The sequence below is a fragment of the Suillus clintonianus genome, assembly GCF_016758775.1.
Source record: "Suillus clintonianus strain FC179 chromosome Unknown DEU56scaffold_1, whole genome shotgun sequence".
NCBI classification, from domain to species: domain Eukaryota; kingdom Fungi; phylum Basidiomycota; class Agaricomycetes; order Boletales; family Suillaceae; genus Suillus; species Suillus clintonianus.
The window spans coordinates 1,344,144-1,369,382 of NW_024539225.1; the positions used below are offsets into that span (position 1 = coordinate 1,344,144).

The window sequence follows — 25,239 nt, forward strand, 5'->3', positions numbered from 1 at the left end:
CGAACTTCAGTTTTTGCTCTTTCTCTAGATTGTCGTGGTGGTCCTGCAGGTTCAGAATGCCCCCGAATTCTGGTATGGATGCCAAAGAGGCTATAAGGTGCAATGAATTCACTTTGGTGACCTTCGAGCACAAGCGCATCTCGACGGCTGAGGATATCGAGGCCACAACCACGCAGGTCATTCGACCTGGCCTTCATTTCGATCGGAATCGAACTAATACCATTCGATAAGTGCATCCAAATTATCTGTGTATCAAAAGCAGGTTTGACTTTGCTATCAGTCTATCTCCTGCAACTGCTACCTGCGCATATATAGGAGTTTGTCAGTCATGGGACTCGCGTGTGTATCCAGCGGTGTTGACATTTCAACATCGACAAGTCACTCTCATTAGTCATCGCATTCCATATCCGTTTGATACCTTTATCTTTACTGTTTCCCATTGTTTGTACCTCAGCGGTTTATCCACAACGCTGAGGTATGTTTAGTATTCGTCGTGCACGCCGCATCATTCTTACTTTATTCTGTCTCTAGCTTTGTGTCAGGTACATTGATAATATAGCGGTTTATCCACAACGCTGAGCTTTGTGTCAGTTTTTACAGGTTATGAGCCCCGGCTTAATCTAAGCCACACACCGGAAACTCAACACATAACTTGCTCTCGCGCTGCACGCCGCTCACTAAATCCACTCTATCCAACGACGGTATCGTCATGGGCAAACACGACCACATTCCCGAGCTGCTCGGTACGGAAAATTATGTTGGTTGGGCTACCAAGATGCAGTATGCGCTCGCATGCGAGGATTACTGGTGCCATATCAACACAAAGTCTGAACCTGGGGATCTTCTCGGTTTTCCTTCACATATTCCAACGCCTGTCGACATCAATGCCCCCACGGACGCTGAAACAGCGAAGATGCGTGAATGGCTGCTCAAGGACATGAAGGCCAAGGAGCTCATTACACGGCGGCTCAGTCCGTCTGTCTCATCTCTCATTCCTCGCGCGCATACAGTCACCGCGAGAAAAGCCTGGCAGATCCTACAGGAGCACTTTAATCGCACCGACATGAGCGCGCAATACCTCCTCAGGCAACAAGTTCAGGCACTTCGCATGAAAGACTCAGCGGACGCCACATCCTATGTCTCACAGCACGCCGTTTTCCGAGAACGTCTATCCGACGCTGGTGCACCTTGGGGTGAAACTGACGCAATTTACCATATGCTTATGGGTTTACCTCAGACCGCCCTCTGGCAACAGTTTAAGTCTCTGTTAGAGCAGCGCATGCACGATGAGTCGATGTCCGCCACATCAACCCCAACATTCACCTTCGAGAGCTGTGTATCCCGGATCACATCAGAGGCTGCACGTCACGTGGTAACTCAACAAGTCCATTCATCCCGCCCTGGCTCTGAATATGCAAACGTTGCAAGTACCACTCCCCAAAACGGCATCAACCAAATCACAGGCCTTCGCATGCACAAACACAACCCTCTCGGGGTTTTCTGCACGACGCCGGGTTGTAACAAAGGGGACCATGACCATGCGCACTGCTATGGTAAAGGAGGCGGAATGGAGGGTCAAGCGCCATGGATGAGGAACAAGAAGCCGAAAGAGACTACAGCAGTCGCTGCCGCTGTCACTACGCCACCTTTACCATCGACCACGTCTTCAGCAATTGCTGCGGCAGCCATCACATCCCTCATGGACGATATGTCGTTTGCATCCATCACTGACATCACAGACGAAGTCACGTGCTCTATCAATCTTCCCTTCACCACGATCTTCGATTCCGGCACAACAGTCACTTTGGTGAAAGATAGAAGGAACTTCCACACATACTCAGATGCAGACACCATCCCGGTCCACACCGCAAATCATGGCATCCTGCAAACCACAGGACGAGGAACGTGCATGGCCTGGCTCACCATAGGTGATAAACGAGTGCGCATTCGCCTCTCCAACTGTCTCCACGCACCGGATGCTCTCCTCAACCTCTTATCAGTCAGCTGTATGAACGCCAAAGGCTGGGACGTTAGCTTCCGGAGTAACATGACGTGTGAGTTGTCCTACAAGGGTAACTTGCTTGGCGCATTACCAGCAACAGGCAAGCTGTATGCTGCTGATATGGTTTTCATCCCGGCCGCTGCTGTGCCAGCATCAATGGAGCCTGAACTCACCGCATTCGTTCACACTCCGCTATCACTTGATCTCTGGCATGCGCGTATAGGGCATATCGGCAAAGACGCAGTTTCACGCCTTCATCGTGTTGCTAAGGGGGTGACTATTGAAGCTAACACGCCCTTGTCCCATTGCGAATCATGTATCCTTGCCAAACACCCTCACCAGCCCTTCCACACATCTGAAACTGCACGCGCATCAAAGTTCCTCGATCTCATCCATTCCGACGTCTGCGGTCCAATTCCCACCATTACACCACACGGTAAACGATACTTCATAGTGTTCCTGGACGACAGCACGCATGTACTTGACATTCAACTCCTCGCCTCTAAAGATCAGGCTCTGGACGCTTGGCGCTCATTGCGTGCCCGCTGGGAGAATCTCTCTGGTTCACGTGTCAAAGTTTTCCGTTCGGACAACGGGGGGGAGTTCATAAACGAGGCTTTCTCGAAAGATCTCGAACAGACGGGTGTCCAACGTCAACGCTCTGCTCCCTATGCTCACCAGCAGAACGGGAAAGCAGAGAGGGTGATGCGTACGATCGAAGGTCGTATGTATGCGATGTTGGACTTTGCCTGTCTGCCGTCGAATCTATGGGGTGAGGCGGCATTAACCGCATGTTATCTGTTTAACCGCACAGAATCTCGTGCCTTACCAGCGGGGAAGACGCCTTACGAAATGCTGCACGGTGTTCAGCCCAACCTCACACATCTTCGAGTCTTCGGCAGCCGCTGTTTCACGCGGATCCCCACAGAATTACAACAGAAACTAGGACCCCCGCTCACGAGAAGCGCGCTTCATGGGCTATCCTCCAGGAGTCAAAGCCTGGAGATGCAGAGATGTGGTAACTGGGGCCTTTTACAACTCGCGGGATGTCATTTTCGATGAATCTCACTCCTCCACTCATGAATCTGACGATGACGAGGATGACCATCCGCAGACACCAGCGCCTGTATACTCCTCGCCGTCTACTACTGAATCCGCGCGGCCTCCTTCTGCCACACCCATCCCAGCGCCTGTATCAGACGCAACCCCTCACGCATCCATCATCCGTCGATCTGGGCGTCTCCCTGTCCCCACCCAGAAAGGACAAGCCTTCCGAGATCGCCTGGCAGTGGACAAATCCTGCCTAGCTCGCCAGCGAGACATCCGCTCAGCTCGCATCAACGGCGTCCCTCCTCCTCCTGGTGACACCGTCACTGTTACGACAGATGTCGTGTTCGAACTGGGATAGTTCAACAAAGAGGACGCGTCTTCTAAGTTATCGATCAGAAGTCGGGGTGTCAATATACCCGGTAGCCTTAGCCGTCGGGATATGACTAAAGGATAGGTAAGCTTCTAAGGCGGAGCCGAAGAAGGGTTTCGCTGTCGACTATGAAGTCTAGACGAGAGATCGGTATCGACTCAAAGACGAATAGTCTAAGAGAATCAAAGATAATATCGACTCAAGGATAGCGATCCAAGAGTATAGCAGTTCGTAGTCAGGATCAGGAGATCAGGTAATCGTTCAGGTAAGACCCAGTAGATTCAAGTTAGAGAAATACAGTACAATGGAGTCAACTATATATAGGGGAATAGGAACAGTGTTCAGGGCAGGTCAAGGAACTAAAGATAGATATATCAGGAAAGTAGGGTCGAGGGTATATGACCATGAGGTCAGGGATCAGGGTTCATGAGAAGATCAAGGGAAATAGAAGTACAGGCCATGAGGCGGAAGATCAAGGGTTCAATGGAAGCGTCTAGCTTCTGTCACAGAAGGTCAGGGTTGGCGGGGATCAAGAAGTGTGCATCAAGCATCGTGGTGAGTCGTGAAGAGGTGATAGTTGTGATGGTGTGACAGGGTGAAAGGGGTGAGAAAAAGATAGGGGGCCATGTTACTGTAACATTAGCTCTGTTTCAAGGTGTGAAGTCACCGACTTCCACAAATCAAGTATCATCCAGTGATGGGCATGTTTCCGAGTAGTGTCCTGGAGCATAGGCTCGACAGTTTACACAACAGTAGGATCCACAAATGTTCGCATGATGACCATTCAAATGATCGCAAAGCTGACATCGTCTAGATGGTTCTTCTTCGACAAGGGGAGTGGTTGGTCTAGTGGGAGCTAAGGCTCGACCAGCTTCAACCATTTTATCATGAAAGTCTCCTTCGTCCAGTGCGATCATTAGGAACTCTGCCTGGGTGTTTAGCATAAGGATAATGTCATTGGAGACACGGGTGGAAATAATATCGGGTAGGAGTGTGCTAGCGATTCTAGCATTCTGCACATAGGCGTTCCAAAGTGCGTCAAGAAGAGGGGAGTCGCGGAGTGTTTCTTTCAATGCTGCTAGGGCAGTAGGGTCGAGGAGGTATCGGTGGTAGTTCTCATGTACGTAGGGGATGATGCGAGTCGTGAAGGGAATATTGTTCTGATGGAGTGGGTTCATGATGTCGGCGGGTTTCAATGGAGGAGTTGGGCAAGGTTGAGACGATCTTTATAGCTCTTTAGGATTTCTAGAGCGTTCTGGAGTTCTTTCTCAGGAAGCCACGAGTTTTCTGAACTGGGGTATCCTTTCCATGACACGAGGAAGCGGCGTCTTCCTTTTACGTTTCCCTTGTGGGCGAGGATCGCTTCAATTTCGTATTCTTCTTGTCCATTGATAAGGTCAGGAGGTGGTTCAGGATGGTTCGGGCCATGGATCTCTGTTTCGCGATAGGAGGATAATTCAGAGGCGTGGAAGACGGGGTGTGATTTCCAGGATTCTGGGAGACGGAGTTTGAACGTGATGGGAGAAAGAACTTTCTCGATCTCGAAGGGTCCGTATCGCTTTGGCGCAAGCTTCTTTGATGGAAGGTGGGTGATGAGGTGTGCAGCAGATAGCCAAACCTTGTCTTTAGGTTTCCAGGATTCAAATTTCTTTCCAAATGATCGTTCAGCCATGCGTTGCATTGCTAACTTGTGGCAAGTGAGGGCTTCTTCTCGAATCTTCTGGAGATGTTTCAATCGATCTTCTGCGGCAGGGATCACGGAGTCAGGGAAAGCGTAAGGGATTCCTCGGGGTTCGTAGCCCATCATGAGGAAGAAGGGGGACGTGTTTCGGGAGTCATGTTTTCGATGATTGTGGACGAATTCTGCCATGGGGAGGTGCTTCGCCCAATCTTGGGGAGCGGATCGGCAGTAGATGCGGAGATAGGTTTCAAGTTCTTGGTTCAGACGTTCAGTCTGTCCATCAGTTTGGGGGTGATAGGCGGTGGAAAGGGCAACCTCATAGTTGAGGAGTCTTCCGAGTTCTTTTGCAAACTTTGATGCGAACTGAGGGCCTCTATCGGAGATAATCTTGTCATATAATCCGAATCTGAGGAAGACTTTCTTGAAAAAGAGTTGGGCTACTCCTTCTGATGTGATAGTTTTCTTGCAAGGTGAAAGAATTACCCCCTTCGTAAGCCCATGGTCTACCACGACCATGACGGAATCAAAGCCCTCGGACGGGGGAAGGTCTGTGATTAAATCAACAGAGATCTGGGCGAAAGGGCGGAGGGTGATGGAGGGAATCGGGTTCAAAGGGGGGGTGGTGGGGTGCGTGTCCGATTTCATCTGTTGACACATTGTGCATCCTTCAACATATTTTCTGATGAACGTGCCCATTCCGGGCCACCAATAATCTCGCTTAACCAATTCTTCGGTCTTAAAGCGTCCGGGGTGTCCAGCGGTAGGGTGATCATGGTGAAGAGTCAGGATACGGTGTCGGAGGTCAGGGGGTACATAAGCTCGATTCTTGTAGAAGAGCATGCTATCTTCGATCCGCCAATCAGAGAGGGCAGATTTCATGGGAGGGGCACTAAGCCCATCTAGGGCTTGTTGTGCAGCGAGGATGATTGGGTCAGAGAGGGGGTCTTTCAGCTTCAATGCCGAGGCAAGGTCGATGTCAATTAGTCGTCCGAATAGTTCATCGGGGAGAAGGGTGATGTTGGCATTATCATCAGGGTTTACGCTGTGGTCAGGGCGTCGTGAGAGTGCGTCAGGGGCGGCGAGTTTGCTTCCTGCAACATGGTGAAATTCGAGGTCGAATTCGTTGAGGGTTAACTGCCATCGTGCTTGGCGGCGTGTCAGGGTCTGCGCTGATCGGAAGTAGAGGAGGTTCTTGTGATCTGTGAAAATGATCACGGGGTGGGGGTTCCCTTCAAGGTAGTGACGCCATGCTTTCAGGGCTCTAATGACTGCGAGGAGTTCTCGATCATAGATCTGATAGTTTCGTTCCGCGGGGTTAAAGGATTGGGAAAGGTATCCGCAGGGGTGGTATGCGCCGTTTTCATCGGTCTGTAAGAGGACTGCGCCGGTTGCAACAAGGGAAGCGTCAGTGGCAAGGGCAAATTGCCGGGAGGGATCGGGGTTTCTAAGGACGGGTTCGGAGAGGAAACATTTCTTCAATTTCTGAAATGCATTCTCGCATACTTCTGTCCAGACGAATGCTTTGTCTTTCTTCGTCAAATCAAGCAGAGGTCGTGCGAGGTCGGAGTAGTGGGAAATGAAGTGGCGGTAGAAATTGCAGAATCCAAGGAATGAGCGTACTTCTTTTACAGAAGATGGGGTCTGCCATTCGCTGATGCCGGATAGTTTGGCTGGATCCATAGCGACTTGGCCGGGTCTGATCATCATTCCTAGATAATCGACTTCTTGGGCGTCAAAGGTGCATTTCTCGGGTTTCAGGAAAAGGGTTTCTTTTCTGATGATTTCAAGGATCCGGCGGGTTCGGTTCTGATGTTCATCAAGGGATTTCGAGAAAATCAAGATGTCGTCCATGTAAACAATCATCCATCCTTCGTCTATTTCTTTCCTGAACGTCTGGTTCATATATGCCTGGAATGTTGCTGGGGAGTTGCAAAGACCAAAGAACATGACTTTCGGTTCAAAGAGTCCGAATGAGGTGGTGAAGGCGGCTTTCCAACGGTCGTCAGGATGAATCAAGATATTGTTGTATCCCGATCTGACATCCATCTTCGTGAAGTAGTTGGCACCTTGGAGTTTCGCAATCAATGGAGGAATCAAGGGGAGAGGATAGGCATTCTTTATTGTCCATTCATTAATGTAACGATAGTCTTGACAGGGGCGGAGGGAGCCGTCTTTCTTTCCGACGAAGAAGAAGCCACTGGCTTGAGGAGATTTCGACGGTTGGATAAAGTCTTTTGAAATATGTTCATCTAGAAAAGCTTTCACAGCTTTGGTTTCTTTCAAGGATAAGGGATAAGTTTTCGCCGACTTTGGGACATAGCCGGGTTTCGTTTCGATTCGGTGGTCTACTCCGGGTCTAGAAGGAGGGAGTTTATTCAAGCCGTCTTTGGCAAAGATGTCGGCGAAATCATGGAGGTATGAGGGGACGAGTTCTTCGAAGGTTTTCTTTTTCTTTTCTTGCGCATCCTTTAGCGCAAATTCCTGAGCTTTATTGCTAGTCTTCAGGTATTCTTCATCGTCAGTTTTCTTGGCAAATATCCAGTGGTTCCTCAGAGGCTTTACTGAGATCGCCCGTCTAAGTTCAGCTGCGGACGTGCCATCTTGAGTGAGAGGAGAGTCGAAGGAGAGGTTCTCGATGAGTCTGACAGTCGACCCGTCAGGGGCGTATTCGACAAGTACTTTGTCATCGTTAATCGGATAGGTGGTGACATTTTCTACCCTTTGTGCGAATAGGGTTTCTGTGGGTACATCATCCCAAACATCGTCTTTCGTGTCGTATTGAGGAGGGGGAATGGGGATCTTCCACATCTCGCGATATTCTCTTTCGAGTGTCAACGAATGCGGAGTGGCGGGGAGAGATAAGGTATCTTTGACCCAATCAATGTTTGGGTTCATAGCGGAGAGCCAGGGTTTTCCGAGGAGGATCATATCATTGCTGCTCATGGTCATGATATTGAATTTTCCAATCATGAGACGTCTGTCGATCTTTATGGCGAGGTGGCAGTAGTGAGTACACTGCTTTTTCGAAAGATGTCCGTCAGCATTTCGGATGGAGAAGGGTTTCTCAAATTTATGAGTCTTGATCCTGTGTTCTCGGACAAACGTCCAGTTGATGAACGTGGCTCCAGCGCCACAATCCACTACAGCGGTAGTATGCAATGCTTTGTCAGGGTGTACGGACGAAAATATGGTTGCTGGGACTCTGAATTCTTTCGTCTTTCCTACGTTCTTGACTATGCGTACATTGACAGGTGTTGTGGGGATTTCAGCGGGTTCTGAGGTGGAGGATTTCTTCTTTCTCTTTCTTTTGGTGATGCGCTCCATAACATGTTTTGTATTCGGAGGGAGGCATTTCAGAGGAGAGAAGTCTTCGTCATCGGAGTCTTCAATCGTTGGTTTCTTTTCTTTCAGTACAGGAGAACTCTTGATTGCGTGCTCGGGGTCGTCTTGTGGTTGAGCAGAGGCTGAGCTAACCGGCTCATTTGTCTTTTCAGACGTTCTCGGTACTTCAGGCATGAATCCAAATGGAAGGTACTCGAAGCTCTGAGCAAATGAGAGAGGTTCTTTTGCTTCAAAGAGTCGGAAAGGATTTGGTGGGGTTCTAGGGCGTGTTTCTTTTTTCTTTGCTGGTTCAGGAACAGCATCAGGGATTTCGGTTATCTGGGGTGTGGGAGGTTCGGATATAGGAAGTTTAACAACATCCTTCTTCTGGGGTCTTGCGTCAATCTTGATGACTTTCTTCTTCGGTGGTGCAGGTGTCTTTCGGACGGAGGTAGTCTTCTGCTTGTCAAAGCAGGCTGGGGGTACTCCATTTTTCTTTCGTTCGTTGTTGATCTCTTTTTCTAGCGTCAAGGATCGAGGAGTAGGCAACAGGGTGATAGAATTGTTGGCCCAGTCGATGTCAGGAGTCGTTGCTGAGAGGAAAGGTTTTCCAAGGAGGAGGTCGTCTTTAGAAAGCTTGGTTACGTTGAATTTTCCGAAAATGATTCGCCTATCGATTCTGATAGCGAGTAAGCAGAACTTGCTTCCATTAGGGGAGTATTGCATCGTTATTCCGTTCTTTCTGATAAAGTTCTGATTAATGAGGGAATTGTCTGTTCTGGTGTCAATGACGGTGTTCGCACTAATTTCTTTGGCGCTCTTCGTTCCGTAGATCGTTGCGACAATTCGGAGTTCTTTCTTGCTGGTGCCTTTCAGGGGCATTTCATCATCACAAGTGGGCTTCCCACGAGTTACCGTGGCTTTCCTGCTGGTAATCATCTTTCTCGCATCTCCTTCAATGGCAGTGCGTCTGATTGCGTCCGCGTTTTTGCCGGCATCGCAAAGTCTGTCTCGGCTTCGGTGGCCTTGCTGTCCACACGTGAAGCATAGTCCTTTCCTCATATATTGTGCTGTCTGGCACGAGGTCAGGGTTCGTCGAGTCGTCATCGAGTTTCTGGAGTTCGACATATCAAGGTTCGGGGTTTCTGGTTTCAAGGGTAGGTGGGGCCCCTCTAGGATAGGAGGGGTTCAAAGGTAACTTGAATCTTTTGTTACGACAGATGTCGTGTTCGAACTGGGATAGTTCAACAAAGAGGACGCGTCTTCTAAGTTATCGATCAGAAGTCGGGGTGTCAATATACCCGGTAGCCTTAGCCGTCGGGATATGACTAAAGGATAGGTAAGCTTCTAAGGCGGAGCCGAAGAAGGGTTTCGCTGTCGACTATGAAGTCTAGACGAGAGATCGGTATCGACTCAAAGACGAATAGTCTAAGAGAATCAAAGATAATATCGACTCAAGGATAGCGATCCAAGAGTATAGCAGTTCGTAGTCAGGATCAGGAGATCAGGTAATCGTTCAGGTAAGACCCAGTAGATTCAAGTTAGAGAAATACAGTACAATGGAGTCAACTATATATAGGGGAATAGGAACAGTGTTCAGGGCAGGTCAAGGAACTAAAGATAGATATATCAGGAAAGTAGGGTCGAGGGTATATGACCATGAGGTCAGGGATCAGGGTTCATGAGAAGATCAAGGGAAATAGAAGTACAGGCCATGAGGCGGAAGATCAAGGGTTCAATGGAAGCGTCTAGCTTCTGTCACAGAAGGTCAGGGTTGGCGGGGATCAAGAAGTGTGCATCAAGCATCGTGGTGAGTCGTGAAGAGGTGATAGTTGTGACGGTGTGACAGGGTGAAAGGGGTGAGAAAAAGATAGGGGGCCATGTTACTGTAACAGTCACATCCGCACCAATCGTCGATAATCCCACTCAAATGTCTAACCACCCCCCTCCACCTCCTATCGACCCTGATGCGATCGTTCCGGACGACGAAGATGTCGGATTCCCCCAAGTGCTCGCCTCTCTCATTGCAGCTGAAGTCTGTTGCCTCTCCATTCGCAGTGACACCAGGCGCAACCCTCTGGCACCAGGGTACGACCTCAAAATCCCACCCGCTACCTTCGACGAAGCAATGAGGCGCCCGGATAGCGATCACTGGTTGGCGGCAATGCACAAGGAGATGAATTTGATGTCTGAAATGAATGTCTATGAACTCGTCGAACTGCCAGCGGACCGACGGGCAATCGGTTGTCGCTGGGTGCTAGAGTTCAAAGACGATCTGAAAGGTGGGCCCGTCTTCAAAGCACGCTTGGTGGCGCAAGGGTTCTCCCAAATTCCTGGCGTTGACTTTGGACGCACGTTCGCCCCCGTCGCTAAATCCTCCTCAATTCGAATTCTCGCCGCACACGCTGCCTTACACGACTGGGAACTGGACTGTTTCGACGCACGCCGTGCATTTCTATGGGGAAAACTACAAGAGGATGTCTACATGAAGCAACCGCCGGGCTTCGAACGACTCGGTCCAAAGTTCCAGAAACTGGTCTGCCACCTTCTTTCGTCCCTCTACGGCCTCAAGCAAGCCGCTTATGACTGGTATGAGTTACTTCGCGAAGTACTCACCCGCTTAGGCTTCTTGAGGTGCGAGGCCGACTATGCGGTATTCATATTTGATCATGTCGATGGGAACGGGGATCGAATAGTCTGCATCATTGCATGGCACGTGGATGACGGCCTCGCTGGCGCCAACAATCGAGCGTTTCTGGATCGAACTAAGTCACAAATCGCAGAACGTTTCAGAATCACAGACCTCGGACCGGTCACGAAGTACTTAGGCGTTCAATTCCTCAGAGACCGTACTTCATGCGAGTTGTGGATGCACCAGGAGGACTATATCCACTACCTCCTGGAGGAACACGGGATGACGAGTTGCAACCCTGTTGCCTTACCAATGGACCCGACGTTTCCGTTCGGGCGACCAACAGATATTCACCCGCACGTCGACGATCTTCAAGCTGAGTATCGGAAATTAGTTGGCGAGTTGCTCTACCTAGCGATGTATACTCGACCGGATATAGCACTCACGGTCATGTGACTTGCTCAGTACAACGTCTCTGCCTCACCACAGCACTACGCAGCCGCTAAACACGTACTCCGCTATCTCTCTGGTACGATCCGCATGCGCGTCCACTACGGGGGATCAAACATCAACGCCGAACTCCATGGTTTCAGCGATTCAGACTGGGCTACCTCTCCTGAAGATCGAATCTCAATCAGTGGCTACGTCTGGTTTCTGAACGGCGGCCCCATATCACATTCTGCCAAGAAACAAACTACGCACGCCCTCTCATCCACTGAGGCCGAATACATGGCACTTACCGCAGCGATTCAAGACGGTCTATGGATTCAATCTTTCCTTGGCTGCCTCTCAATCCCCCTCACCCTTCCCTTGCGTTTGTTCGCCGACAACGCAGGCGCAATAGCGCTTTCAAAAGAGGCCGCGAATCACATCCGTACGAAACACATCGATCTCAGATATCACTTCATCAGGCGTCATGTCGAGGAGAATACATTCCTTCCCGTCTGGTTATCGACTCATAAGAACACTGCCGATATTTTTACCAAAGTCCTACCTCGCCCCGCGTTCACACATCATCGCTCTGGTCTTGCACTTGTCTCCACATGATGTTGTTTTTTTTTTTTTTTCCCCTCTCGCTTCTTTTCTCTCTCTTTCATTGTCTCGTTGTGGGGGTGTGTTGACATTTCAACATCGACAAGTCACTCTCATTAGTCATCGCATTCCATATCCGTTTGATACCTTTATCTTTACTGTTTCCCATTGTTTGTACCTCAGCGGTTTATCCACAACGCTGAGGTATGTTTAGTATTCGTCGTGCACGCCGCATCATTCTTACTTTATTCTGTCTCTAGCTTTGTGTCAGGTACATTGATAATATAGCGGTTTATCCACAACGCTGAGCTTTGTGTCAGTTTTTACAAGCGGCACATGCGGTACGCCTTAGTCCTGTTCCCCATTGACCACGACGGGTTTCCGCAACGCAGTGAGTGCAAGTCGTCGAAGAACGAAGAGTCACAGGATATATCTGTTTGGTACTAATAAAGTTTTCGAACATTTTGCGGCGAAGACTTACTCATCCATAACCCAATCACCTAGCCTGTAGCACAGGAATAACCATTAGTACTACACTGTCTTTGGACGCGAGCGGCAGGACACCCCCATAGGCAGACCACGTATACACCTAGACAGACCTCAACAAATATCCTAAGTCAGTTTACCAGTGAAACCAAATCTTGAAGCGGAAGCACAGCTTTCGAGCCACCTTACTGACAGTGACACGGTGAGAGAACATTGAGAAAGGGATGATCCGCTTGCAGGACTGAGCTTGGTTGCGTGAATTCTTTGAGAAACTGCAGCCACAGACGCGTCGCGTCAGTATTCCCACGGTGACGCGTGTTTCGACGCGACTGCTGCAGGCCTCAAAGTTACTACATCACTAAAGTCTGTCATGGTAAATATGTTTGTAGCAACTGGACTGCTTGGGCCCGGCCCCTCGACCTCGTTGCTTGGCTCGTCATCTACGACAGATGGACTCAGCTCTGGATTCATATCGAATGGCCTTCTGGGTGGGCTGTGTGCTGCCCCAATCCATGGACAACCAGAAGAACGAGCGCAGGAGCTTGAAGGTGTAGATGAGCAGAGTGCACATGGTCAAGCAGATAAGAAGAACGCATTTCGATCAAACGGATTGCTGGGATCGCAGGATGTGGACGGATGTGAGTTGACATGCACTCCTGTGGCTTGCTGCTGACTCTTAGTCTATCAGCGCAAACCGACACTTTGACATCAAGTGGGATGTCATATGAATCACAAGGTCGGAAATTTGCATGGCCCGATTCTGCTCATTGACTCATTACGGTCCTCCAGATGATCACTTCCCTCCCATATCAGACATCCTGGGTGTCATTCCAAAGAGTCCTCGCGATACCGTGTCTTCATCCTCCAGGTCATTTATCCCTACGCACATACGTGCTTCGCTTCGTGCTACAACATATGATGGAAACGCGATACATATAGGGCGAAAGCGGTACATAGGGACAACACAGAAGGCATGATGCTAATGCATTCCCTACCTTCACTATGCTCATTGCGCTCAGATTTCTTCTGCTCCAACACGACTGAGCAATCTATTGGATGTGCCTATACACAGACTCAAGGACGAGCTATCGGCTGCTACTGCTTCGAAGTTGCCAATTAAGTGTGTCTTTTGTGAGTTCATGGGGAATATGACCTCATATCTTCTCGCAGGAAAACCACTACTGGAGTTTCCCAGTCACACAAACCCTCAAGCCCAGTGCCGGAGGATACACTTTGGGTAGATCGATATCGCCCTCGAAAATTCACAGATCTGTTAGGTAATGAGCGTGTTGCTCGTGAAACAATGGCTTGGGTAAAGCAGTGGGACTGGTGCGTATTCGGTAAGAAGAAGAGCAAGAAGAGGTTGCGGGAAGATGATGAGAACTATAACCCTGACGATGAATACCACCGGCCACGAGAAAAGGTAACGATTCATAAAATGCAACAGAATGTGCACATTTATTTATTGGTGGCCTTGGCAGCTACTGCTAATATCCGGTCCCCCTGGGCTTGGTAAGACGACATTAGCTCATGTTGTCGCGAAGCAGGCGGGATATGAAGTAATGGAGATAAACGCGAGGTCTGTTTCTTCAACAGAGCTTTCTGTCTAGTGCTCACTCACCACAGTGATGCGCGCTCTGCGCAGGTCATCGACGAGCGAATACGACCGGCGCTGGAATCGGGGTCTGCAGTAGGAAGCGTGAAACCTATGTTACTCATCATCGACGAAATAGATGGAGCCACAGGAGGCGGGGACAATGTATGTGTTAATGAATGATCCTGACTGTTCGCTGACGCATCTTACCAGTCAAGTGGATTTGTGAACAAGCTGGTTTCGCTCACCTTTGACAAGCCAAAGAACAAACGTAAGCTTTCTCATTGGAATGATGACACACGCCCGAACTTGTTTTGGTAGGGAAGAAGAGCGACCAGAAAGACAAGCGTCCACTGCTTCGCCCGATAATATGCATATGTAATGACCAAAATGCGAATGCACTTGCCAAACTCCGTCCTCACGCCCGGCAAATCCGGTATACGAGACTTGCCGACAGTCATATCGTCAAGCGTCTCCGCGAGATTTGCGAGTTGGAAGGGTTGCGGGCTGACACCAGGGCACTGAGTACCCTGGTTGGCGTGGCCAAAGGCGACCTTCGAGGTTGTCTCAATACTCTGCAGGTGTGTATTGACATGGTGTGCCACTACGCTTACAAAACGCTCAATCTTCATAGTTCATCAAGTCTCGCAATGATGAGGTAACCGAACCTCTAATTCGCCGTGCTACAGTAGGCATGAAGGAGGGGGACACTACAGCAACTTCCGTAATCAACGAAATATTTGCCCCTTTATCCCGAAAACGTATCAAGGAGCTTGGTATGGGCGAAGAAGAAGAGGCGCGATATGTGAACCGCCTAAGCCATGCAATTGAAGGATTGAATAATCCTGCAAGTATTGCAAATGGTCAGTGCAAATTCCGCGACATCTATTACATTCATTTACCCAAGGATAGGTTGCTTTGCGCATTATATCAATTGCCACCGGCACGATGCGAACTTGGACCACTACGAGAAGGCTGGGGAGTGGCTGACTACCTTCGACTCCTTTTCATCGGTCATGTATACGGACGGGGACTTCGCGTTGCATACATACTTGTCGTATTTTCTGGTCCCTTTCCATCCTCTATTCCGAGAGCGGGGGGAAAAGCGGGTAGAACGAGATAATTCGGACTGGGATGTGAGCGTTTACCTTCTCACATGATTGCATGATATTTATTTTCAGTAGAACTTCCAGCTAACGCGCGCAAACGAAGAAATTTATAAATCGTTATCGAATGGTATCCGCTCTACCGGTCGGATTGCAGGGGCCAACAGACACCTCGTCACAGGTCAAGTCTTACAACTCGAATTTGCGCCATTCATCAATCGTATAATATCCCCTCCTTTGCGACCAGTGAGTGGAACGTGCCGCACTTGCTTGCCATCTCAAGATATATATGTTTCAGGTTAACAGTCAAGTAATCAAGCCACAGGAAAGAGCATTGCTCTTGCGCCTGGTGGAGATCATGGTGGCTTTCGAACTTCGCTTTGTGCAAGAGAAAGCTGAGGATGGCCAAAATGTGTACAGGCTTGACCCGTGAGTCTGCCCGACGACACATCCTTCGCTGCTGACTGATTTAATTTATCCGCATAGTCCAATCGATGTTTTTATTACCTACGACGGCAAGCGCGCAGCAGATATCGCAGTCTCCCGATATGCTGTTCGGCAGTTGGTCGCAGCTGAGGTTTGTGACTTTGAATGAATATCAGATTATCTTTCTAACTTAATCCCCAAGATTGACGCCGCACTCGTCGCAAAGCAAGCGGACGCTGTGGAGAGAGGAAAGGAACACGCAAAAGCCAACTTCTTTAAAACGTCAGTCTATCTGTTCATTCAGTGTCTGTGGCGCTCATTTGGCCGTTAGAAGGAAGAGCAACACGGAAAATGTCGACGAAGCTCCTGAGCCCATGGAAGTCACCGAAGGTGGCGATGAACTGCGCCGCTTGGATGCCTCCTCTGAGCCAGGCCCCAAAAACAAACGAGCACGCACTTCTGAGAAATTGGACATTGCAGACAAGGTTAGGATAAATTATGTATTGTGCGGATCATCTGCTAAATTCGTCAACTAGCCGCCTGTAGACTTCTTTGGAAGGCCGATCGCCGTCAAGATAGATTCAAGGAGGTCGTCGACGTCGAAAAAGGTAGTCCCTGATTTTCGCATTGCATATAAGCATCTCGAAGGCAACTCGGCGGCTGTTCGACGGCCGACGAAGGTTTCATCGTTTCTTTGATCAAATCCGAAGTTATTGTACCAGACGGAGTCATAGCATACAGTAGAACTTGATTTTGTACAAGGAGTATATCAGGATTCGGAACGTTTTTTTAGCCCTGGAATTATAGCAAACACTGAAGTACCAAATAATACAGAATTATGCACAAGATGTAACAATGAAAATCAAAACGGCATCGACACAAGCTGAGGACAAAGAACTGGAAATCCGAAGATATTTTTTTGGCGGGAAATTACGCTTTAGATGAGTGACGAGGGCAACACCTATAGAACATAGCGGAAATCGCGGTTTTGTTTGTCTGTGAGATCGAGGAAGGCTTTGTCCACCCTCCTCTCCGTGCCCGATTCGTCCAGTATATACACCGCACCGTGCTTGTCATCGGGGGTTTCACGGTCTCGTTTCGTGTTATCACTGGCGAGCATGAAACGAAGGACCACCAGGGCGATACCAGCAGCAAAATTGCATGATGCGATCACAGCCCAAGGAACGTGATTCCTAAATCAAGTTTAGCGTGGCCTGCGTGATCGGCGATGCCGGGCGGCGAGTCATGGACTCACCTGGGTTGATACTGTGCCTTCCACATAAACTGACTAACGGCATTGCCAATCGCGTATGAGCACAGGACGATGGCATTGGTGGTGATCCCTGTGTAGACGTTAGTGGCCTGTGACTATATGCGGTAAAAATAAACGGCCCATACGTTTCGTATGTCCAGATGTTATTGAACCAACCCAACCAAGGAAAATAGTGAATGGCGCAATCGCAAAGACTGAACGATAAAAATAAAAAGTCCATCAGTGGTTTCCACCTCGAGGGGCTTCCCTGAATGAAGTCGTGAAACGTACTTGAAATCCAGTACGAGAATAGTAAGCCTATTTTGTTGGAGAACGGAAGTGTGCTAACTAGTATCGCGCCGAGTATCGCGGGGATGTACATTAGCACACCAGCATATGATCTGCCGATGGATGGTTGTGAAGCAAGAACCACTCCCAGCCAAATGGTAAGAACTGCGTTGCACAGTGACATGAAAAAGGTATCGTACAACATAAAGAGACGACACACTTTCGACCACACCATCGACACATCCAAGGAGAGTTGTCTGGATATCGTTGAAACCGAATTGTGCGACAATCAACTGGCGTTGATTAGTGAGCTTAGATGCGTCAGTATGTAAGCTCGAATTATTAAACAATATCTTACAGAATTCACAATGTTTCTGAAACAAAAAACGGGTGAACATTTTGATACGCGAATACGTAATGGTTCAAAAACGTACGCAGACCCTGCAAAGAATGCCATTAACCACGTCTTAGGATCCTTGATGGTTTCGAGGAACCTGCCGAAGAGAAAATGACATGGTGCCATCACGAACAAGGGATGTTTCAACTGACTGTTCCGTCTTGAAATGCTTGTTCTCTACGCCACTTTGATTCACTTGAATTCTGCGAATCGCCGCGACTCTCTCTTCTGGAGTTAAGAACCAAGCGGTGGCGGGTGAATCAGGGAAGAAAAACCTTTTTAAATTGAAAGGTGTGAATAGGTAATCTGCATGACGATCGTGATTAATACGCACCAGAAGAGCACGGAGGTGATCAATGTAATGATACCAGTGATAATCATGAGCCTTTTTGCGAACAATAAGGTACACCCCCGAATCATGTAAGATTGCATGGCTCACCATTGCCAGGGCATGAAGGTGGTCATATGCGTGTGTAGGAGGCCATAGCTGACGAAACCCAGAATGATCACAGCGAAACCGTTCATCAAGACTGAAGAACATGAGACGATAGAATGAACAAATGAATCCAGAACGTACACCAATAACCGACACGCCTCGTTTGCTCAGCATGTGTGAAGAACATTGATGTGACAATCATAAAGCCGGGGGTGATGGCACCTTCGCACATTCCCAGCAAGAAGCGCAAGGCGAACAATGCTCCGAAAGATTTGCAAGCAGCATGACATAGTAGGACCACGGCCCACAGGAAGATATTGATGCTAAATGCCCGTCAGAACAAGGAATGTACTGCATGTAATTAATGCTGGGTGTACCTCATCCATTTTCCAACAGGGTAGCGCTGCAATGCCAAGTTCTGGGGGTATTGAAAAACGAGGTAGCTTAGATAAAATATTGTGCCAAGCCAGTCAAATTGATTAGTAGTTAAATGTGCATCATCGCTGACATAGTATGAGGTTAGTCCACACAAATTTGACATGTGGGCAACACGCACATTATCCCCAGCACCGCTGCCTCTCCCAGAGTGGTTTTATCCATGAACGTGATTCTACAGAGGGCATTCAACCGAAACGTAGCAATTTGGTGGTAAGATACTCACAAGTACATGACTGTCCATGGGTCTTCAATAAGCGAACAGCTTCCGAGTCGAGGGTCTCAAAGACTTACTACACATGAATGGCATAATATGCCAATCAATCTTGGCCCTGTGAGAACCTATGAATGGAAGGTCTAAGTGGTACTGAGGATGGAACGACATACCTGAGCCGAGAGGCCTCCTGTGGAGTGAGGGGGCTGTCTGTCTCATCGATCAGCTGGGTGCCGACATCTACGTCGTAGCTGTGTACTGTGCTTGACGCATGGGTATTGTGATCTTCCCTTTTCTCAGAACTGTTGCTGGTTGAGTCCATGGTTGATTGGAGGAACAGGGAAAGAAGAAGGTGAGTTTGGGCTTAGAGTTTATAAGCTCTAGCCTCTAAGGCTGCCGCGCCTTTACGGCATTTCTGATCAATGAAACGTGAGCGATCCAGTTGAGGAGATCACGTAGGCTGTTAGAGTGATCAAATTAGTGGTGCCGGCGGGTGCAGAAGCCATCTCGAGCTGAAGGTATCATCCGTTGTCGGCGGCACCTTGGACACGAAGAAGCTTGGATTGAACGCTATTAGACGTCTTGAGAATAGAACTTGGAAGCTCTCGAAGATGAGAAGACCCAACTCTTGCCAAACTTGCATCCAAAACTTAGAATTTGGCTCAAAAACCAGCGAAATTGCTCGCAGGCTCATCTGCGTTGCTTCCTTGCCCTTCACTTCCATCCGTCGCAATCAGAACCTTCCACAAATACGTCGTCCCCGCGTGCGTCGTGGAACAACGCAGATTGATCTGAGCTCACACGAAGCTGCGAAGGAGACCGCATTCGATCTCATTCCGTCTGTAGAAGAATCTCAATTTCAAGTTGTCACCAATACTAGTTTCTGTGTTGAGAGACATCACTTAGTGGTCTATGATGTCTGATTCACTGCAACATTTTGATGGAACTCAACCTGACATGAAAGAGTGGGTTCTTGAGCCGGAGACAGAGTATAGGTTCGAGCTCGATCCTGGTACCTCACTAGCAATCAAGGTACGTGGTGCACAACCACGAGGCAAATTCATTCCAGGCCGCCCCCGAATCTTCTGAACCCGCTCCTCAGCTGGCTCGTGGACAGGCCGAAGTCTTCGGCGCAGAACTCGCAGAGGGAAAAACATATCTTTTTGGGACCGAATGCAGGGCCGCAGTCTTCACCTGGCAGGGTTGTACTTTGGAGATAAGTGCTAAAGCTCGTGTCGTTGCTCACAACTCGCGTCGCTGATCTATTCGTTTAGCACATTACAGGCCACCCCTCCACCGAATATGTATCTGAGGAAACCCCTATGGCGCCATATGCAAATGTACACATTGCGTTCGAACAAATGCGTGTCAGAGCACTCCGTGTTTTGCATGGGTCTCCTGCTTCAGATGATGATGCGAATGCAAACGCAGAGCCACCAAGAGTCCTTGTTCTTGGTCCCGAGAACTCAGGAAAGACATCAGTATGCAAAATTCTGACAAATTATGCTGTTAGGGCAGGGCAGAACTGGTCCCCGGTATTGGTAAATGTCGATCCGAGTGAGGTGAGCATGCGAGGAACGGGTCTATCTTTTTTGTGTTGAGTCGCAAGTCAGGGTGGTTGGGCAGTTCCTGGAGCAATTTCGGCCGCTCCAATTCGCAGCCCTATAGCTACAGCGTCACCCGCTAATCCTCTTGGCTCTGCTGCTACATCAGCTCCTACCGCGCTCTCCTCGAACGCCTTGATACCGCTAAGCTATTGGTACGGACATGCAGAAACTAAACGGAATCCAGTTCTGCTAGACCGACTTATCCGAAATCTGGGAGAAAATATCAGAGAACGAGATGACGATGATCCGGAGGGTGCGGCACAATTAGTTTCTGTCTCGAGCGCAGAACAATCAATGATCGTGGATGTCTAGCGCGCGTATCGGGTTTAATTGTCGACACACCGTCATCTTTCGCATCTAGTTCTGGCATCGCGCCAGACAGCAGGCATACGCTCATAAAAGCATGTGTCGATGCTTTCAGAAGTGCGATTTATTGAATACATTGGTACTTCACCTGACTCGATGATAGTCAATATAATTCTCGTGGTCGGACACGAAAAGTTGACCGTCGAAATGCAACGGCTATTTAGCAACCGGCTTACAGTGGTCAAAATACCAAAGTCAGGAGGAGTACGTGCTCTTATCGATCCCGTTGAATTTGTACCTCACAACTCCCGACCAACCAGGTCGTTGAATTGGACCACAGTTATCGGGAACGCGTGCACAAGTACCAGTTGCATACTTATATGTACGGCCAAAAAATAGACCCACCCCCTGGCATAACCTCCGCAATGGTTGGAGGCGAAGCGGTCGCAGATCTCGTCCTTTCGCCATCCTCATGCATCATCAAATTTGGGGATTTGTCAATCTATCGCATCGGTGCCGGTAGGCAATGTTTCTGCATGCATCAACACGTGGCTGATATTCGAGACCGCCCGCCTTAGAGAGCATGGCTCCCTCTTCCGCATTGCCTATTGGTGCTGCGCGGATGCTGTCGGAAATGCAGCCCGTGCTCGTTGATCCTGCATCCAGCAGCTCGGGCCTTCTTAATTCCATCCTCGCCTTGCTTGCACCCTTCAACCCGGATGAGTCCGAGCGCTACGACGAAGAAATATTGGACTTGAGTGTGGTTGGCTTCCTTGTTGTGTACGTCTTCTTGCATTTCTCTGCGTGGTTTCGGTTAATTTTCATTTTCTTTCTCTTGCCATTGCTTACTCCCCCTGCCTTGTCCATGTAGTACCAGCATTGATATTCCCAACCGAAAGATGACGATACTCGCGCCCAACCAAGGATCACTTGTCGGCAAGACAGCTCTTCTGGGGTCCTTTGATTGGCAGGAATAAATGCGAACAAAAAAGACTGTATGGGATCATTCTTTGAGGATTCTTGTACACGGAGTCCTTGAGCAGACACATGACTGAGGGACAGGGCACAGCCTTTCGCGTCATTATAACATGGTTTCTTGCAAGATAGAGAGCCGAATCATTATTTCGACGACATGCTTCGCAAGGTCTGCAGTTCCGAACAGTTCTGATTTTCGGTTTGAAGCGGGATGATCGTGGTTTCACAATGACCTAGTGAAATATGTTACTACGTGCCAATCCTCTTCTACCAGGTAAACGCGCTTTTATCATAACAGCAGCGATTCCGCCCCTGCAGAATGCCATACATTCACACTCCACTAGCACAGCACAGTCAAGCCTAGAGCAGCATTTTTCGGGTCGGAGCTCAGCGCTCCCTTACCGGCCGACTTCAATATCCATATGGCATATTGATGATACTACAAGTACCATTTTGCGTGCAGGTTTGAATTCTTCCTTGTCCCACAACAACCGAGTCGGTTGTCCTAAATCAACCATTGGCGTTGGGGTGGCCGCATGAGATTCACTCCACCCAGCCAAGGATAGGCAAGACAGCCATTCTAAGATCCTGTGGTTGGCAGAAATGAAAAGACTCCATGGAATCGTACTCTGAGGGTCTGTTCTACGTCGAATCCAGCGAAGTGATGATTACCCGTATACATCATAAAGAGAAGAAATGTGTAATGAGCGCCGAGAATGAACGGGATGAAGGACGACATTGCAATACAGTATAGTATCCAGTCTCATCAAAGCCTGGACAAGTCACGACCCCAGACACCACTGCGAATGCAAGGAGCAAGGCATCAGCGTTTGCGCGAATACAGAATGCAATGCCCATACCGAATGATCCAGTCTATCATTAAGAGAAACCGTGTCCTGGCCGAAACCTGCTCGCTCCAGTAAATGCTTCGCCATGCGTACATCGCGGCGAGGCCGCCCATGAATGACAGATTGCCTAGATCGAAGACTGCGGCGTTACCAATATATGCGAGACTGCCGAGATGAGTATAGCGGAATGGCCCGGATACAGCCTCGTCCAGGTCATGTATGCCGTTCGCCTCGAGGACTTCTCGTTTCTTCGCTAAATGACTTAACTTCTTGCCGAGATACTTTCCTTGCTGAGAAGCCACTTGAGCGGTCTGGACAATACCAAAGTCAGAAGGCAACCCGTGATGTGACGTTTAAACCACTAGGCACGTACGGCAGGAAGTGCTGTTATCTTATTTCCAATTTCTTCCAACAATTTGCACAGTTCATTTAAAGAAAGGCTGTTGTCTGCGTCTGAGTCATACAAATCGAACAATGTTCGGACCTGTGCGAAAGAATCATTTCAACAAGGCCTTCATAGAACATGTATGATAACTGACCTTCTGTAATTGGGACTCAGCCATGGGTATCCGGTGTTTGATCCTTGCAACTACTAGCCGTCAAAACATCGTTTTCTAAAGAAGGCCGTTGGCATACCCATAAAATCAAATTCATCGAAGTCGATCTTGCCATCTTTGTTCTTGTCGGCCTCATCAACCAACTCCAGCAGGTAGCTGACGATGGATGTCTCGCCCTAGACGCCATGAAGTCCACATGAAGCATCAGAAAACAGTATAAATAGACGCACAGTTGCACAATCTCCAATAGCATACACATCGCCCAACGGCGCGCCTTTTACACGAAGTTGGGCATCAACTTCGATCGCTTTCTTGTGTACTTGATTGGGCAATAAGTCAGATACCCGACGGGTAAAGGGATTCATTGCAATGCCGGTTGACCACAGGACAAAATTTGTCGGGATCTCGTGAGCAGTGATGGTCCCGTCCGGCGACCGCACGGTGTACATGACGTGATCAGGGTGGACGGCACTGACTCTAGCAGACGTGATTAGGTCGACGCGATCACGACGGAACTTTTCCTGATGGAGTCGCTCAGCTGGAGTACTTTGAAGAAGTTATCCATACCTCTGCATATTTTGAGATGGCCTCCGAATACTGTGCTCAAAGTAAGGTTTACACATAAGTTTTCATAAGCGGTTTTACGCACCATGTTGAGAATATGCTCGCGTGACTGGATTACATGGATCGAGACTTCCTCGCGGCATATCTTGGGATACTACACAGCACGATTGAGGAACAACTCAAGATAAAACAGCTGCAAAACACACGTAGTTAACGATGTCTTCTTGACAGAAATCGTATATTTCCTGCATTAAAAAAAGCTCATTTTTGCCGGATATAAAACGTTTCGATAGATCGACGTACGGCTGCTGTCTCGACGCCTGTGGGGCCGCCGCCGCAAACGACGAAAGATAACAAACGCTTGCGTTCCTCAGGGGTTGTAGTAGGAAGACTGGCTGTTTCAAAGTTGTCTGAAAAACCACAAATGAATAATGGACGCGCATGCCCCAAAGATCATACCGAGGATTCGTCGCCGGATGGCTTGCGCATCCGATATGGTCTTGAGTTGGAAACAGTGTTGTAGACCCGTGACGCCGTGCGTACTGGAAGTTGAGCCGCATGCAATGATTAGTTTATCATAGCTACAAATGGCCATTAATGATATAAAGCAACATGAGCGGTTTGACAGTGGCGACTCACGGAAGATAAACACGTTGGGGTTCGCCAGTCGAAGTCAAAGTTTCCAGTTCCAATAAGCGCTCAGACATTACAAGGTCAACAGCCTTGGCGTCTACGAAGTGGCCGCGGAGACGCGCTACAATCTTGCGTAGGGGCTCAACCAAAGTGCGAACCTGGACTGTACCGACCGCAGCCGCTGCATAACGTGAGCGGGTTCAGCCAACCTTGTAAAACGCCAGTTTGGCACTTACTCACAAGGTAAGAGCGGGGTAAATGTGGTGAAGGTTTCCGGCGACACGACGGTCACGTGGTATTCACCCGGAGCTAGTGTCTGCAGGACAGCGACAGCCTGGTCGAATATCCATGTCAGCGATAGCACCAGTAGAAGATGTACTCATTACCCCCCAGCCTCCTCCTACAATTACCAACTTCGGTTTGTCCAAAAGTTTCTTTGCTTCATCATCCTCCACGTCATCCACGAGTGCTTTCACGATTGGGAGGTTCTTCGGTCCCCCTTGCTCGGGGTGCAGTGCGAGAGGCAACACCGGTACGTGGTGGACATCCTTGCTCGTGTAAGTAAAAGCGTCATGAATGAATATGCCTGCGCCTAGTAACAGAATCCCAAATGTGGAAGAGAGCACCGCATATCCGGTATATTTTGCTACTAAAAGAATACGACTAAGTAAACGAGACCTCGGAAGAGGCTCGATTGGTATCTGTGGCCTTGGCTTTGAGGGTTTCGGTGGTGTCAGTGTAACTGTGGCCAATAGCCGACTCGGGAGAGGTCTGAGAAGAGGTGGTCGTATGCCAATCCCTAAGCGAACAAGCCTGGCCCTACTTGGCTTGCAGACCCGAGTGAGTTGATACATTTTAGGGTGAGCGTCGCTCTTTGAATGACCACTAGGTCAGCCTGTGTAGGTAGGGACACAAGAGCACTAAGTTGGGTGATGTTGACCGTGACAGTGAGGATTCGGAGCGATTACATACCACATAAAGCATTGTAACTAGTACATCATCAAAGCTATTCATAGCACCATTCATG

General features: G+C 48.9%; 4 protein-coding genes across 4 annotated transcripts; 2 read left to right on the forward strand and 2 right to left on the reverse strand.

The window, feature by feature from the left end:
• Positions 1-12,813: 12,813 nt before the first annotated feature.
• On the forward strand, positions 12,814-16,517 carry DEU56DRAFT_764924 (P-loop containing nucleoside triphosphate hydrolase protein). The gene is made up of 17 exons (XM_041350951.1): positions 12,814-13,212; positions 13,263-13,310; positions 13,364-13,545; positions 13,594-13,694; positions 13,745-13,997; positions 14,056-14,153; positions 14,201-14,333; positions 14,382-14,439; positions 14,490-14,749; positions 14,803-15,031; positions 15,081-15,304; positions 15,353-15,520; positions 15,573-15,703; positions 15,761-15,851; positions 15,903-15,982; positions 16,032-16,185; positions 16,237-16,517. The coding sequence occupies exons 1-17, from the start codon at positions 12,945-12,947 to the stop codon at positions 16,396-16,398; spliced, it is 2,640 nt and encodes an 879-aa protein (XP_041215941.1). The 5' UTR covers positions 12,814-12,944; the 3' UTR covers positions 16,399-16,517.
• Positions 16,518-19,398, reverse strand: DEU56DRAFT_764926 (major facilitator superfamily domain-containing protein). The gene is made up of 16 exons (XM_041350952.1): positions 18,896-19,398; positions 18,803-18,840; positions 18,735-18,744; positions 18,630-18,683; positions 18,451-18,576; positions 18,215-18,396; positions 18,077-18,167; positions 17,972-18,022; positions 17,790-17,912; positions 17,675-17,734; positions 17,599-17,614; positions 17,461-17,551; positions 17,244-17,405; positions 17,099-17,167; positions 16,956-17,043; positions 16,518-16,893 (listed from the first exon to the last, which is right to left on the reverse strand). Exons 1-16 carry the CDS (start codon positions 19,042-19,044, stop codon positions 16,662-16,664), a joined length of 1,542 nt encoding a protein of 513 aa, XP_041215942.1. The 5' UTR covers positions 19,045-19,398; the 3' UTR covers positions 16,518-16,661.
• On the forward strand, positions 19,399-21,881 carry DEU56DRAFT_764935 (Pre-mRNA cleavage complex II protein Clp1-domain-containing protein). The gene is made up of 9 exons (XM_041350953.1): positions 19,399-19,754; positions 19,825-19,938; positions 20,000-20,284; positions 20,336-20,582; positions 20,642-20,752; positions 20,799-20,899; positions 20,956-21,154; positions 21,214-21,415; positions 21,507-21,881. The coding sequence occupies exons 1-9, from the start codon at positions 19,635-19,637 to the stop codon at positions 21,610-21,612; spliced, it is 1,485 nt and encodes a 494-aa protein (XP_041215943.1). The 5' UTR covers positions 19,399-19,634; the 3' UTR covers positions 21,613-21,881.
• Positions 21,882-22,130: 249 nt separating this feature from the next.
• DEU56DRAFT_764936 (pyridine nucleotide-disulfide oxidoreductase-domain-containing protein) lies at positions 22,131-25,174 on the reverse strand. The gene is made up of 14 exons (XM_041350954.1): positions 24,599-25,174; positions 24,453-24,546; positions 24,219-24,393; positions 24,039-24,160; positions 23,883-23,989; positions 23,786-23,824; positions 23,665-23,733; positions 23,583-23,612; positions 23,246-23,536; positions 23,095-23,191; positions 22,998-23,047; positions 22,832-22,942; positions 22,471-22,769; positions 22,131-22,410 (listed from the first exon to the last, which is right to left on the reverse strand). The coding sequence occupies exons 1-14, from the start codon at positions 25,064-25,066 to the stop codon at positions 22,377-22,379; spliced, it is 1,986 nt and encodes a 661-aa protein (XP_041215944.1). The 5' UTR covers positions 25,067-25,174; the 3' UTR covers positions 22,131-22,376.
• Between the last annotated feature and the right edge of the window lie 65 nt (positions 25,175-25,239).

Bases quoted from the DNA above. Each gene is read 5' to 3' on its own strand.
- DEU56DRAFT_764926 (XM_041350952.1), bottom strand. From the start codon at position 19,044: ATGGACTCAACCAGCAACAGTTCTGAGAAAAGGGAAGATCACAATACC. The intron at 18,023-18,076 runs GTGAGCCATGCA...GTTCGCAAAAAG, and splicing joins ACCTTCATGCCCTGGCAATG to GCTCATGATTATCACTGGTA. The intron at 16,894-16,955 runs GTGAGTCCATGA...AACTTGATTTAG, and splicing joins AAGGCACAGTATCAACCCAG to GAATCACGTTCCTTGGGCTG.
- DEU56DRAFT_764924 (XM_041350951.1), top strand. From the start codon at position 12,945: ATGGTAAATATGTTTGTAGCAACTGGACTGCTTGGGCCCGGCCCCTCG. The intron at 13,695-13,744 runs GTGTGTCTTTTG...ATCTTCTCGCAG, and splicing joins GCTTCGAAGTTGCCAATTAA to GAAAACCACTACTGGAGTTT. The intron at 15,521-15,572 runs GTGAGTGGAACG...TATATGTTTCAG, and splicing joins TATCCCCTCCTTTGCGACCA to GTTAACAGTCAAGTAATCAA.
- DEU56DRAFT_764935 (XM_041350953.1), top strand. From the start codon at position 19,635: ATGATGTCTGATTCACTGCAACATTTTGATGGAACTCAACCTGACATG. The intron at 21,155-21,213 runs GTAGGCAATGTT...CGCCCGCCTTAG, and splicing joins AATCTATCGCATCGGTGCCG to AGAGCATGGCTCCCTCTTCC. The intron at 21,416-21,506 runs GTACGTCTTCTT...TTGTCCATGTAG, and splicing joins GTGGTTGGCTTCCTTGTTGT to TACCAGCATTGATATTCCCA.
- DEU56DRAFT_764936 (XM_041350954.1), bottom strand. From the start codon at position 25,066: ATGTATCAACTCACTCGGGTCTGCAAGCCAAGTAGGGCCAGGCTTGTT. The intron at 24,547-24,598 runs GTAATGAGTACA...ATATTCGACCAG, and splicing joins TTGTAGGAGGAGGCTGGGGG to GCTGTCGCTGTCCTGCAGAC. The intron at 22,411-22,470 runs GTATGGGCATTG...TTGCATTCGCAG, and splicing joins ATGATAGACTGGATCATTCG to TGGTGTCTGGGGTCGTGACT.